General features: G+C 43.8%; 1 protein-coding gene across 2 annotated transcripts in view; it reads right to left on the minus strand.

Annotated features, from left to right (window-relative positions):
- Nucleotides 1-9,029, minus strand: part of efna4 (ephrin A4) — a 43,812-nt gene extending 34,783 nt beyond the window's left edge. The window contains exon 1 of one of the 2 annotated variants that reach the window (XM_078171573.1): nt 8,488-9,029. In XM_078171573.1, coding sequence (XP_078027699.1) covers nt 8,488-8,600 — 113 coding nt within the window. In that variant the 5' untranslated portion in view covers nt 8,601-9,029. The remainder of the gene's footprint in view (nt 1-8,487) is intronic. The other variant, XM_033639706.2, reaches the window with a different exon arrangement.
- Nucleotides 9,030-16,100: the final 7,071 nt, after the last annotated feature.

Genomic DNA, 16,100 nt, shown 5'->3' on the forward strand with positions numbered 1-16,100 from the left:
AAAAATGTTAGCATTTTGTTGAATTCTTTGTTCACCGTGGGGCATGTGAGAAAAACGAGGTCTTCTTCATGAATTCAAGGTAACACACAATGAATATTTGATGAACAAATGGTCATTTTGCAGGTGAAGTATTCGTTTAAGAATTTGTTTTTTCCCCATTTCCTCCAGTGAGTGCAGGCCTGTAACAGAAATTGCATGATTTTATTTAAAAGCAAAATACATTTCATCCTTCATTATGCTTTTCCATGGCAGAATGCCAACTTATGGTTTTATTAAAGGAGGTACCTCATGCACATTTACAATACTTCTTTGACACCAAATCTTTACTGCTTATACTACTTCTCTTTAGTTTATAGACTGGAACAATTATTAAAAAAGGACAGCTAAAACTGCTACCATTTACCTGGAGTTGTTAGTCTAACCCAGTGACACTGACGGATACAGATACTGTATGCATGTTCATTGGTGGAGATTTCGGAGTGATGTGGGGGCACCTCCCCTTAAGGATTTAGAACATGTGCATTTGTCCCCCCTCATAAACATAAAAGTAGCAGAGGACTTTTATTTTGATATAATTAAAGACACTTCCACCATATATCGATGCAGAAAATGATGCATCAAAATTCACAACTTCTTCCGCACTGTCTCCAAATATGTAACTTGAAAGATGCAAATCAAATTTTTAAAGATTCATGATGAGATCCTTGAGAGTTTGCTTAAAAATGTAGAAAATTGATGTTCTTTCCATCCTTGATGCCAACGACGGGACTCACAAAGCGACCGAAAAAGAAGTAAATCATCGCACTCTGGACCTGTATCAATATTCTCCACAAGTTAATATAAATAACAAGTGCAACTGTGTGAACAAAGTGTTTCCTCACAGGCTTGAGTGGGTTTGTTGAGTAAATTAGACATTCCCATCTCTGCTCTCTGAGATAAAGGGCATCTGCAGCAACTATTGTACTCCTGAACATTATCTATGGACGACACACTTAAGCACCTTTGAAGACTTGAGGTCTGATGGCAAACATGTCTCAGTGTCCTCCTGGCAGCAAGAACCTTGTATGGTACAATAATCCAGGTTCCTGCTACAGCCTTTTGCTCTGCCTGGGTCAATACTAATTCAATTTCTGTCTCAGGGAATTCCCAGGCTGCCTCTTGGCAGGATTTCTGAGCTGAGTGGAAGAGCATTGTGCGAGGTTATATGTACTTGAAAGTGTGTGTCTGCCTGTCTGTGCGTGCATGTGTGTGTATGTGTGTGTGTGTGTTATTCTTAAATGCACATATTGGCTAAACAACCAGCAGATTGTGTTAATTTGGTCAGGCTTAAGTCGATAGTGTTTCCCACATTTTTGAGCCTACGTATTCTCACGCCACAATTTAATTGCTGTTTTGTCTGTCAAAGAAATACACAGTTGGCCCGACACCTACAACAATGCCAGCTCATTGTGCGCCATGAGTGAATGAATGAATGCACTCCCGCTCGGTGCTCACCAACAGCCCTTAACCACCCTCTTCACACACATACGGCACAGCAGCCATTTTGTGCCAAAGCCAGGCTGCGCTGTGCCAACCCGAGCGGCAGACAACGCTGAACCTCATATCATTCCACAGCTGTTCCGCGCCACTTGGAAACATTCGTACAATGCAACTTATTACAGCTTAATGCCACCTAATATTGATGTATGTGTGTACACAGAGAAACGGGGCAGGGTGCGGAGAGAAATTGGGAAAGAGATGGGTCCATATGCAGTCTGGCGATAATGCGAGGAGCCGGCGATAATATCTGGGTGTTAAATTGGTATCGATTGACTAAATATCCTGACCAGGAGGAGAGAGCGGCCGTCCTTTCATGCTTGTACACCATGTCTGCTCCGACGGCTCCAAGCTGCACTGTGACTATCTGATCCATTTTAATACAGACATCCTCACCGCTAGGCCTCTGCCTCAACCTCATTTTCAACACAGTGTGCTTGAATCCACCTATGCATGTGTGTATCTCCGCTTTCAATTCAGCTGCAAAAATTATTTTTCAACTTTTATGTTGGCTTCATTCTGCGTACAATAGCCCTAAACAGTAAAATGGAGGATTACTGATTTCACACATATAAAAGTGGCAGTAGCAGTTTGTCACCTATATCTACTTGAAATACTTCACAAAACAGGGCCATGTGAGACTGGAGTAAAAGATGTGGTTGCACAATACTCCATCTGCACGCCCCACCTTTAAGAAACCAAGCATCCAAAGGCAATAACACGGCTTTTCCCTCCAACACTTCAGTCACACCTAAAATCAACTAACGAGTGGAAACAAAACAATGACCTATTTAGACGAGAGGCCGGCACAGCGGTTGGTAAATGTTCCCACAGCCGCACGCTGTTGGCTGGAATTGAGGATTTTTTTCCAGTAAAAGCCACTTTCTACTTACTCCACTACTTGCTGTGAGCGGAGGGGAAATCTCACAAAACTTGTAAAGAGCATGAATCATGTACGAGATCACAATTCAAAACTTTGTGTGTGTGTGTGTGTGTGTGTGTGTGTTTTAACAGGGCTGGGCATCCTGGTGCATTTCTGGGTTTTGTTTTTCCAGAAGTGAAATTTATCACACTCCATCTCCTCTGAGGGAAATAAACAGTTCCCCTTTGTGCAAACCAGCAGGTCAGTTCTTAAAGCACCCACACACACCTCTAACAGAGCTTTTGTTCCACTGAAATGAACTTCAACCGACAACAATGGCACCAAATGTCAATTCCAAAGGCGTACAAATCACTAAAATCACTGCCTCGCATTGTTTCCCTGACAGAGATGAAGAAGCTCAAGTGTACACAAAGTTAACTCATCCCCAGTTTACCTCCAGATAATGCACTCAATACCACAAACAAACAGACAGAGCACATTTACAGAGACAGATAAGGTACACAATCGCACTCACACAAACACATCTCTGGATCTACAGTGAGGCGGCGAGTGGGACAATAGGCATTGACACAGAAAGACACAGTGAAGGAGGGAGACATTGATACAGTTTGATGACAGATGAGGAGAGAGAGCGGAGCGGAGAGACACGAGGAGAGGGAGAGATTGCTTTGTTAGCAGGACAGGGAATAAAGTGGTAATTACCTCACTGTGGGTTTGTTGATTATAGTACAGCCAGGTTCTCCATGTTAATCATTTACCAGGGGAAGACAGAGATTAGTGCGGAGACAGACACAGTGAGGAGAGATATCAGGCAGTACGAGAAATACATTTGCATGCACACACACAAGAGGAGGAACAGACACACACACACACACACACACACACAGGCGAGTGAAGAAATCATAAAAAAGAAATAAAAAAAGAAATCAGTCGAGAAGTGCAATCATCTCTGACAAGACACAATTACAAATACTGTCTGCTTTCACTTTACTGTACACTGCATGTGTGTCTGCTTGCCCACACATCAGATTTGTGTGTGTGTGTGTGTGTGTGTGTGTGAAGGTATGGTGTGCAGAATGTGATTTACTTTGGTATTTAAACTAGATCATTCATGAGTGCACACAAAGGGAAATGATGCATAAACAGAGCAGAGATTACACGGAAGACTTATGAGGGCTGCTTTCAATAAAGATACAGAAAACCAATACAAATATTCATCTCCTCACGCACCGTTTAAACATGCTTCACTGGCTTGGAGCTCGCCCTGAGCTTTTGTCGGAAGAGGGGAGAGAGAGAGAGACACAGACAAGAAGAAAGAAAGAGACAGAGAGAGAGAGAGAGAGAGAGAGAGAGAGAGAGAGAGAGAGAGAGAGACTTTTGTAAATGCTTTGAGGTCTGTGTCCAAACTTGTAGAGTGAGTTCCAGTGCGAGCGAGAGAGAATCCAGGTAGCAGAAATTGGTTATAATATTCCAATTGTGCCATATCTCTCCATTTTAATAGTAAAACACTTATCTCCGATTGAGCGCAGGTAAGAAAAGATAAGAGGAGTCTGGAAAGTTTGAGCTGCGATCAAGAGGAACTGTTGCAACAAGTTTGCCTCCTGTCATGTCGGATAAGAGGGAAAGCAATAGTAGAGGTGTAAGCCAAGACCAAGGGTAAGTCAGAGGACAGGGAAATGGAGTAGCTGATTTAAAGGTTCAGGGTTGGGTGACATTTATTCTCGTTACAGATGTGTGAGAAGCCCATATATGGGTGGCGAGAGCCTTTTTCAAGCCATCTCCTGCAAAAAAGAAAGGTAATTCAATCTTTAAAGTTTGGGTGCTCTGAGTAAACTTCCTGACAGATCCTGAGTGAATTTATGAGGATGAATGTAGCACAAGAAGCAGACACTGTTGTATCAGCAAATAGGCTGGTCAACTTATTTGGCCCAACAGGTTTTAAAGCACACCGTGGCACAGAGGAGGGGGCTGAATATACCAATAAACTGGTCTGAGCTTGCTACTCGGGGGAGAGCTGAGGTATACTGTCAGCACACACTCAAGCTTAGAGCACCGCGGTTATAATATTTTACTAACCTTTAACTGCTCCAGGAAGTAAAAAAATAATTTCTCCTCTAATCTAACTATCGCTCTGAGAGAAACACCGTTATAAAACCGAGAACGATCGTAAACTCTGTTCATAAAATCATAAAAGGGCAAAGCGAACCACTTGAGCCTCACAATGAAAGAGGCCAGGGTGTCTTGATTCCGCGATGTTCAACGCTGACCCCGCACTCAGTCTATCACTTCTATTCCAGAGCTCCATTTTTCAATCTGGAGGGTGCTAAATGTGTGCCAGTTAAAGTGCTTCACCGGGCCTTTGTTACAGCCATATTAGCCAGCAAAGAACAGAGCAACAAGGCCCTTCAGTCTCCACTCCACTGCCCCCGCTTCATTAAAACCATAAATCTAGATGTTGAAAGAAAGGTGATGGCCAGAGAATGTCCTCTGTCATCCGTATTAAAGAGGGGCCTGTTTGCTCACCAGCTACAGTTATGTTATATACGAGCTGAGCCTTTAATGCGAGGTCTGTAACAGCAGCTTGCCCCTCTTGAGCTGTCTGTCCTGTGGCAGAGATGGCGGGAACAATGTTTTTCCTACATCACCAACATTTTTAAAGAAGGTTGAACCAACAGAAACAAGCACAAACGGCCAAAGCGACAACAACTTGCTCATATGTACCAATTAATTTAAGATGTTATATTTAGACCTACATTAATCGCTTGTAAAGTTGTGGCATTACGGCCCATACCAAACCGACTTCAAAAAGCTAATGCCGACGACAGTCGACTGTTGCATCGCCTCATGTTGCTTGTGTCTTGGCCAAAAATTGCACTTGAACACACCGCAGAGACTACAGCCAACGTCAACGAGCATGTATGTTCTGCGCCTGCATGAGAGGATATATCTCCCCATAGCAGCAGGCATTGGTAGTCTGTATTTGTAATTCAAAAACGGAAATCGGAAGACCTAAAGAATGGATTCAAGATGCTGGCTAGCCAGTTATCAAATTAACAACACAACCTGCTGTTGAAAAAACAGCTGCCCCCAGTGCCAATTCAACATATGGAATTGGCTGAAAAAACAGGCGACATGGGCTGACTTGTGCGAACGGTGTGGGACATACAGCAAAAACTAGGGCAACAGTTGCTCATCGACGACCCAACGTTGACCAAGGGCCGACTGGCAGCTTGGTGTTTCAGGGCCCTTAGCATACTGTTAGCAAACAATTGCATATGTAGAAAACCTGCAGACAAAGAACAATGTTCAAGTTGTGTCTCTAGCAACCTGGTAAATGCTCTGTTTTGTTCTCCACCAACTCCTGGGAGAAATATCTGGCTCTTTAGCTGCTAAATCTTTACTTGTTGCTAACGTTGTCCCTTTGCCTTTTGGTATTGACAAGGTAGCTTACAGTGGGTCAATCAGAGCCATAACCTTTTGTGACCCGAACTTCTCTATAGTATGCATTTTTAATTTCTCTTGCTGTTTGGGGTCAGTAGGACCCGATAAGTATAAAAAACTAAACGTTGTCAATGATAATACAGTCCCAGTGTCCTCAAACGAGACGCGGTAAAGTCCCAATGTCTTCAAACGAGTACTTCCTAATTAACATTTTAGCTTGTTGCTGTTGCTAAAATTGGTCAAATTTGTTGCCATATAAAACTACAAACATTCTTAATCATATATAAACAACTTTCAACCACAAAATCTGATCATGTTTTGGACCTTGTCCACTTTTGGGTCAGGATTGGCTGCAGACTGACTTGGCAGAGATGGCTGCCATCTTGTTTCTACAGAGATTAGTTTAATTTTGCTCTGACTACCACTAGATTTCACAAAAAGTGTCCACAAATAAGGACAACAGGTCTAAGTTAAGAGGAATTAAGTATGTTGTTGTACTGTTGATTATTTATCAAAAATCTCATTGGGTATTTTCTGATAGCACCAACAGTCAACTCTGACATATCGTCACAATATCAATACCATAGTATTTGGTCAACAAAATTGTGATATTGGATTTTCTGCATATCACCCAGCCCTACTTAAACTAAAACAGTTAGCTGAAAGATGCTTAAGTGCTCCATGGAGCTGAGGGGAACTGCAGAGTCAGATAATAATTCTCTAGAGGCTCATCACTACAAGTGGCTCCTTTCCCGTTACATTTTGAATGTAAAAATACTGACTGGAGCAGCTTTACAAAATTAGCCTGGAGCTTTTTAGCATATTCATAAGTCACATGTTGTGGACAAACACACAAAAAGCCAAATGTGGTTATTTTGTAATCTAGAATGCCTCCTATACCGTGAGCATGAGTGGAATCCTGGATCCTGCAGTGCAGTGTCATGCCAGCAAAAGCGTCTCTCTCTCTAGTCCCTGTGCTCCTTTTCCCTTGCCAGGCTACATTTACAGGCCTCAGGACAACCTGGCCGGCTGGCTGGCAGCTAATAGAAAATATGGTATGGGAAAATGACTGAAGCTCAACTAATCACACCGCCAATATCCATCACTGGGCAGGAGGGAGTCGTGAGAGATAAAGGGAGCGAAGGAGGAGGAGGAGGAGGAGGAGGAGGGGGGGTCCAGACAAAAAAATGAAAAGGAGAGGGGATGTAACAAAGGAGGTAATGAAGAGTGAGGAGAGGAGAGGAGAGGAGAGGAGAGGAGAGGAGAGGAGAGGAGAGAAAAAGTGTCCTAGCAGTAAACCCAGGGGATTCTGGACCGGGTGCAACATCACGGCTCTGTTGATAGCTTTGTGATTGGGTGGTGTTGCTGATGAGAGTGATTCTCTGCCACAGTGGGTTACCCTCCGCCGTGATGCTGATGGCATTGTGATTGTGTGGTGTTGCAGCCAACTGTGTGGCCCTGCCACAGACTGTGACCATTCATCCCTGAATCCCTGGGGAACAAGAAGGTGCTCCCTAATCCTCACAGTGTTCCTCCTCATCACATTTCTGTTGGATCCCAATTACAGGACTGGGTTTTACCCGCCTGGACACACTGGATACAACCTCAGCCGACTCTAGTGCAGGATGAGTCCTGCAGACCTGACAAAGGAGCCCTTGGGGAAATCATTCATCCCGGGAGTCATATTTCTCTACATTTCTGCATCCACAAATGTAAAATACAAGACAAAACAGGGGCTGACAAAGTGGTCTCTGTGGCCAACAGCTATTAACTAAAAAGGTCATTCATCTGAAAGAGTGTTTGGGGGACTGGGGCCTTCCAGAGAGCGAGAGTCTCTAAATAAGCGGGTGAGAGCGTGTGGTATTTTGGGCAGTAGTCTTACTGGCCCTGCAGGTCTCCCACCTCAACCCCTCAATTAGCCAGACTGGAACACCTGGATCAGCAGGTGAGCCTTGCTCTGCTCTGCTAATGGCCCCAATCACACTCACAAACACACACACCTTCCCATTATCCAACTACATATTCACTTATGCACAGTGGCACTTTAGACTTTAATATACACCTGTGTCCTCAGAATGCTATCTAGGACACTATTTAGAACAAACACTTTGGAAGAACCCCTTACTTCTGGCATTCTATAAGTAGAAAAATAACTACCTGCAGAAGGCAGTGGACAGGTGAAAGCCAGGGTTAGAGTGTAGTCACTGGGATAAAGATAGCTGCGGGAAGAAGGTGAGATCAGGCCACTCTGACTCTACTGTAGAGTTCAGGGTTCCTCATTGAACTAAAAAATACCTGTCTGATAGCTGCTGGAGCAAGTTTAAGTGATCATACCTGCTCTGCACCCCTCTTCAATTAAGTAAACAAGGACGTGATGTGCAGCATAGCAGAGATTCTTTAAACCAACAAAAGTCTGACTCATTTAGTTGGAATTGCTGTGGTCGTTGTGCAATGGCATGGCAGTGCAAGTTCAGACCAGCTATGTTTGCTCTGGCAAAGGAGGTTGAAATTAACCAAACTTTGCTCCTAACATGATTTGGCCCACAGTGAGACAGAGCAGCAGAGAAAAAAATAGAAACACTTGTCATGTAGTTCCGGGAGAGCAGCATCATTAAGTGTTTTCTCACCTTGTGTTTGTAGAATTCCAAAACACCACGTGTCTTTTGGCCACAGCAGCTGAGATGAGGTTTAAGAGGAATATCGTGGCTTTCCAAGCAGGCGGAGATCCAGGTGTCCCCATCCTGACAGCAGCGGGGGGCCTGCCCTGCGGAGACGCTCTGCACCGGCTGGGAGTGGCGCGCAACCCAGGTGAGGAGACCCCGGCAGATAGGAGAGGCTCTGTGAACAACTTCCCTCAGCAGCTTCACCAACTCATGAACAAACGTCTACGTCATGCGCTGCCGCAGTTTCGCATGATGCATTAAGGTGGGCTGATTAAAGTCGCTCAAAAAAAAGAAAGAAAAAAGAACAGGTTAAATCACAGGCTGCTGAAAAGGAGGTGTGAACTTCCACTGTGAAAAGTTCCTGAGAGTCTCTCCGTGGTCCGCATGGTGGTTTTGAACCCTTGATCTCTTTCCTGTAAAGTAATAAAAGACACTAAACCCGAGTTTAAAGGTCACGAATCCACGCATACAGTCATCAGGATATCAATTGTAAATGCCAGCTGGTTTGGCAGCAACAAGCTGCGGAGTGCTGGAAGGGCGGATCCGCCGAGCAGAGGGCGGTGCCGGGGAAACTTTGGGCCAATCAGTGGACAAGGGTGTGGTGATGTATGATACTGGAGTGCAAGGTTAAATCCTTGAGAGGTGCGCCCACTGGTGTGGGGAGACAGTCTGTCACTGTTCCAGTTTTGCAGGGAATCCTGGGACCCTCTGTCCTCCTCCCCCCACACCCCACCCCTCCCCCTGACATCTGGAGCTGGGTAGTCAAGCTTCTTTAGACATAAGTCATGCAATAGGCTCCAACACATAATTTAAAGTCCTTGAGCAGCTCCTCTGCAGGACCCAGGGGTACCTGGGTGCCTTTGAGCAGCTGGTTCACAGATTTTAACATGCAAACTTTCTACTGCATCCCCCTCCTAAACTTTCTTCCAACTTATAGTTACAGTATAGCTCTAAGTATCCAGGTAGGACATTGTCACAAGGGTGTAGGTTTGGTTTCAAAATTAGAGGGGGGCAAAATAAATGGGGTTTGGGGGCACCTCAAGGAAATTTTGAGTGTCATACACTTTATTTTCTGCATTCTGGTATTTTTTGTGCCCCCTGTTGTGCCTTTTTCTGCAAAAATTCATGGTGGAAATGCACATGTTCTAAATATAAAGGGGGATGTGTCCCCTGTTTCCCCCCTGAAGTACACCTGTGCAATGCTACATGTGGTGCGTTCAGGTACCAACACACTAGATAATCAAACAGTGGGGAACCACACTATCTCTTTGACTGTTGTCTGCAAGATCCAGATTTAATTCAGCTACACACTTGGCAGCAATGAGCTGTGAGTGTGTGTGTGAGTGTGAGTGTGTGTACTTGTGTGTGTGTGTGTGTGTTGATGAGTATTAATTCACTGGTTGTTGTCAGCCGCCCCAGGGGAGGGTGTAGTGACAGTAATCACTACGCCTCCATGGGCGAAAGCCACTGGTGGTCCTCTCTAATTATCTGATTTTCTAAAGTGTGTGTGTGTGTGTGAGAGTGTGTGTGAGAGATTACTATTGTTCCAGCACTATCACTCATCCGGACAAAGTTACATTGATAGTTTTGTGTTATTAGCTGCTGAAACTGCACGTTTGGCTATTTCCTTTCTGCAGGACTCCCTCCATCCTTCTCTTGCTTTCTCTATCTTTTATCCTGGCTATGTGTGTGCGGTTCATCGTGTACACGTGCGTGTGGCACTAGGACTCATTAGCTCACTTCCTGGAGGTCCTGATCATTAATTTCCCATGATGCCTCAGTGCTCCTGTGTGGCTAATTTGTCCCTAGTGAGCTAGCGCTCCCTCAGCAAACGTGGAGCAGACCACAGAGGAGTAACTCACTCTGCAGGGATCTCTCTCTCTCCCGTTTTGATTGATCTGTAGGAACAGACAGAGCCTAACAAATTTTGCAAGAGTGCCAGAGGTTAATAATGCTTTGTGAAAATTCATTTAATTCTCCCTCTTTTTCCTCTGAAAAACTTTCTAACTTTCAATTTGGAATTGTCTTCAGAACATAACAGTTTAAGTACTCAGTGGCCCTGCAGCTAATTCTTCTGTCTCCGACTATAAATTGACCAGTTTCCCCCCCTTGACTCAGATTAGATTGCAGAGAAAAGTGGTCTCATTTACCTCATGGGAGCACCAATTGAAATCTACAGTTATGATGCACCAAATTAAGAGCCGTGTTGATTGCAAAGCTGATGGATTTTGCACGTACTAATGGCCGTTTTAACTAAATAGGCAGAAATAGAAATCTTACCACTAACTTTACAGCTTCTCTTCACCCTCAAACCTTCTCTCTGTCTCTTCCTCCCCTCTAATATTTGTTCCAACTCCTGTGTGTCTGCTATTCATCATTATCAGCACTCTTTCCAAAAATCTTTTCCATCTTTTTTCTTCAATCTCTATCCATCATTCGTCCTAATCTTCCCTCTCATTGATCTTCTCATTACTGGTCAAATATGTTTTTTCCCCACATCTCCTGGCACAGTTTATCTCAGCAAACATTTTTCTCTTATCCCACAGAGTTTGTCCTTTACTCCCTCATTCATGTGAGATTCCTGTGAGCCTTACATGCATTTCTCTATTGCATTAATTATCTGCGACTAAACATGCAACAATTAAAGTTTAAAAAACATGTTTATAGGTAGCTTTTATTTATGCGTTTAGCACCCAAAAACTCCAACACACTTTTTAAGGACTATGTGTGTGTCATGTGATCAGATCTGATTGACAGTTGCCTGGCAACATAAGCAAACAGCCATAAAACTGTCACCACATTTTGATTAAAATATTCTCAAACCCTGATTTGTGCACACAACTATTACATTTTTCCATCTGAGCTTGTCCCACTTCAGACTGGTGAGAGGAACACAGACAAAAACACAAATACACAACATTTCTCGTGAAAAAAACAAAACTGGAAGACTGCATCCCTCGTACTAAGAAGCTGATGGTTTTCGGGGTTTTTACAACATCCTCAGATCAAGCTAAAGATGATTCATGAATATGTCAAGTTGAAGCCCAAGCTTGTATTGATTTACTCCAGTTTTCTGTAACATGTCGAAACCTGGGGACAGAGGCTCAAGAAGTGGTCAGCTGTTTTTTTCCCCTGTGCATGCACAGAACAGAAGGTGACAAACTAAAGAAGAAACAAAAAACAGCCAAGTCAGCAAAAGAAAATGTTGCATTGTACAGTTCTGCAAGCCATGAATGCGTTACATTTATACGTTTTATAATATCATTTTAATATCTCTAAAGTGACAATGAGCTGATTTTGTCATCAGGAGGAGGATGAGGGGATGGTTGATGGCGTGACATCTAGGTCAAATGCCACAGACCACTGCAGACCACTGTTCAAAACCAGCAAACCACAAAACAACTTGTTTTTTACCAAGTAATTACTATTTCCACTGACATTTAAGCCAACAACTGTGGGTATTTCTTAGCAACCTGTCGCTGTTTTTCCACCGGGGATACTCCCACAAGAGGCAGTTGTTTTATACTGAAACATCACTGCGTTTCCATCAAGGATAGCGTCAAAAAGAGCGATTGTTTTTTACTAAGACATCGTTGCGTTTCCTGTCATGATAGTGTCAAGAAAAGTTGTTGTTTTTAGCAAGTCATCATTGTTTCCAGTTGCTTTTAAGCCACCAAATGAAGTTGTTTTTAGCAACTTGTCACTGTTTTTCGACCAGGGATAGTGCCACAAAAAGCAGTTGTTTTTTACAGAGACACCGCTGCATTTACTGCCAGGATAGTATCATGAAAAGCAGTTGATTTTTATCGAGTCATTGCTGTTCCCAGTGGCTTTTAAGCCCCAAACCTGGGTGTTTTTTTTTAGCAACCTATCGCTGTTTTCCTACCAAGGGAAGTGCCACAAAAAGCAATTGTTTTATACTGAGACATCGCTGTGTTTCCATTCAGGATAGTGTCATAAAAGCAGTTGTTTTTTACAGAGACATTGGTGGCTTCTCCAGCCATGATTGTGCCACCAAAACCAGTTTTTTTATTGCCACTCATGATCTTTTCCTTACCATAGCCAAGTGCTTTCTGTGTATAAACATATGTTAACCACAGCATTGTTGAAACATAAAGTTTAAATGTATCCGCTACATAATAACATACAATTGTAATGTATCCATGGTATGCAGAAACATATAAAGCAAACATTTTTCTGGTGATCAGGTTGCAAGAAAAGTGTCTTAGTAAAGTGTTTGGCCTCCACAGACCTCCAGATCAGCTTTAATGGCTCTCGTTATAGATTCTGCAGGTCTCTGGGGATCTGTTTGAGGAATGAAAACCATTCCTCTGAAAGATACTTGATGATGGTAATGTCTAACAGAGTGCTGTCTTACAGATCCCCATAAGTGTTCACTTGAGTTGAGGCCATAGTCATTTGATTCATATTCATTTTTATGTTTATCAGACCAGTCGGTGACCCCTTGAAGTGCTCTGTATGGAAGCCTGTGCATTTGGTGGAGACCTTATTCAGTCAACCTGGCACATGGAAGGTTGTTAAAGTCATCCAGGAAAGGCAGCTACGCCTTGTAGTATTTTTAAATAGAGCTCTGACTGTGATATCTCAGCTCCTCTAGCTTTAGGTGTGTTGTCACTTCTCTGACCCAACGGGTGTGTGAAGGTGGAGCCCTGTCCTTTCACTTCAGGAAAATTAGTCGGTGGGCCAGAAGGGACGCAAAAGCCATGGAGTTTGATTTGGCTACTTGAAAGGGACAAGCCTTCTGGAGCAACTCCAAACACCCCAGCTACAGGGTTCAGTTGTATATTACAACCGTACATCTGTGAATGAGTTTCAGATATAGATGGACCAAAATGGGGCAATCGAATGACAGGAGAAAAACATGTAGTATAGGGTAGCGGGTACAGCATGACACCTCTGACAGGTGATTCTCTCAGTCGCAGATTGCCAGGTCTTATCAGGTAAGCACATTCCCAATTCTTCTTCCCAACCAACCTTCAGATGGTTAAGAGAGGGGCTGGAGATAGTTTGAATCATGTTACACAATCTTGAAATAGTGCCTCCCTGGTGAGCCCAGTCTCACTTCAAAGTTGTCGATATCTGGCGCTTAGGCAGTGACTTAAGGTGTCAGAAACCAACAAAAAAGGCATCATTTAACATCATCGTAACATCGGCATGCTACGTGGATGGTTGTCATTATAATGTAACGGTGCCCGGTGGCGTCAGGGGGGAAATGCAGCAGGACAAGGACGAAGGTTAAGGCGGCGAAAGTCCTAATGGGGCAGGAAGGCGGGGTGGTAGATGGGTCCAATAAACACTGACTTTCACCCGAGAGAGTGGTGTTCGTGTCCCATAAGGTTCTAAAGCCAAACCCTGTTCTCTTTTCTTAAACCCAACCACCTCCTTTTGTTGCCTAAACCCAATATGTGTTTGTTGTTGAAGGAAAAAATGTCAATTTGCGGTATTGTACTGATGTAGTGTGTTTATTTTGAAAATGGAAGTGTATCTTGAAAGAAGAGAACTTGACACAGTGTCCCAGAACATCAACAACTAACGCACCCAGGGTACCTTGCACATTGTATGTGGAACGTGGAAAGACCATGACCGTCGGTAGCCTTGAAATCCAGACCCAAATCTAGAAAGATTTAGGGTCTGGCTATGAGTAATGCAAATGGCCCAACTCGAGGGGCGGCACCAAGCATGCATTTGTAAATATCACTGCACGCAATTGGACAACCCTACGACCAATCAGAACAATACATGGGGTGACGTATACACTTAGCTACCAGCAGAGCTAACTGGTAGATTAGACTCTTGCCGTATCAGGTCGGCAAAACTGCAAAAACATCCTTCTTGCAAAGGAAAGATTCGAGCGCCGTCTTCTGTTCCTCTTTTAGAGAAAAAGTCAAGTCTGACTCGTTCACTGTAGTGGCCAAAGCCGTTTCAAACAACTGGTGTTCATCCGTAGCCATCTTGCAGTGTTTACTGACTGATTCCAGACTTCGTCGTCGCAGCGCTGTCGTCATCTGTTTAGCTTGCCTATGGCCCACCTATATCAGATAGACCGATGTGATTGGTGCAGCTTGGCTACAAGGGCATGGGTAATGAGCGTCATTACTGATTGCCAGAGTGACTCGCTGAGCAAATTCAAATTGTGCTCTTGCGAAAACTCTGGATTTCCAGGGTAGACCAACGGTCAAAGGAAGAAAAAAAAACATCATGGAAGAGGTCAGCGATTCAGTTCAGGTCCTTTTGGAACCTCAGATTGAACGCTGAGTCTAAAAGGGGAGGTGTGAAAGCGGAGTTGCGGACTATGGCAGTGGATGGGATGATTTGTTTCAATCCAAAATGCATCCTAAAGTGTGACCATATCCTACGGGAACTACTGACTACCATGTTGCTCGAGTGGTGCTTTCTGCAAAGTGGCAGAGGGGCATAAAGTAATGAGGCAGGGTCTAATGGTACACATGAATGTTGCTCCATGCTGGACCAAACAGGGCCATCCCCCTCCAGAGAATTACCACTTATTATTTATTATTATATGTCAAAGGAATTTTCAGATTCCATGGGGAATACTCCTTTAAGTCTCTTTTCATTTTTTCCTTCCCTACTGTTCCTCGTCTCTTGCTCTCTTCTTCATCACCCGCACTTCTCCCTCTCTTTTGTACAGTAGTGTCAGTAGCCTCTTAATCCTGTTATCTCCACATATACAGGCTGACACCAAGCCACTCGCCAGAGCTGTAATCAACTACCCTACACACACACTTACAAACACACTTTTTCTTAAACACTCACACAGCGTGAACACACTCCTTGTATCGCTCTGTCTCTCCTTCTTTCACACACACACACTCAGAGCGGGACTGGCCCCATTCTCCGTCTCCTCTGTAATCCCGCTATTTTTGGTCTCTTACTATTTTGATCGGCCATATGCCTGCATGTTTCACGCACATCTTGGCCTGTCTATCACTCATCACTCGAAAACCACTGCTTCCCATAAGATATCTTGTCTTCGCCTGTCACTCTTCCCTCTCCTCCTCCCTTTTACTCCACTCCACATCGTCCTCTTCTTCGTCTCATTCCATCTCCATCTCTGCATTTCTGTCTGTGGTCCCTGCAACATTAACACGTACCTCCAACTCATCAGAGAGTGCATTCATTTCTTTTATTTGGCTTAATGATCAGCAAGGACTATTACGTTTTTTGAACTCACTTCCCCCCCGCACAATAACACACAAAAGAAGCCTTTTTTCACGACTTTCTCTTTTTCTTTTATTTTTGTCGTTATGTACTCTCTGGAGCAGCTTCTTTCCCCTGCCTTTCCTCTGCACGCCTACTACACTTATTTGCAACAGTGCCAATTTTATGGGGTCATCACTTTACTTGTGTGTATTTTTCATTCTCACCTTTTCATTTTGTAAAAGTACATTGTGTGCGGCTCTTTTCTTGTGTGTACCTCCGCTCTTTTCCTCCCCTTCTCTCGCTGCATCTCAGTTCCGTAATTACAGCTCTGGACTCAAGCAGTGATGGTAAATGCTTTTCTATTCCCCTCTCTCCATCACTCCCCCTCAATCTCC

Source organism: Epinephelus lanceolatus, chromosome 10, assembly GCF_041903045.1.
Source record: "Epinephelus lanceolatus isolate andai-2023 chromosome 10, ASM4190304v1, whole genome shotgun sequence".
Classification (NCBI taxonomy): domain Eukaryota; kingdom Metazoa; phylum Chordata; class Actinopteri; order Perciformes; family Serranidae; genus Epinephelus; species Epinephelus lanceolatus.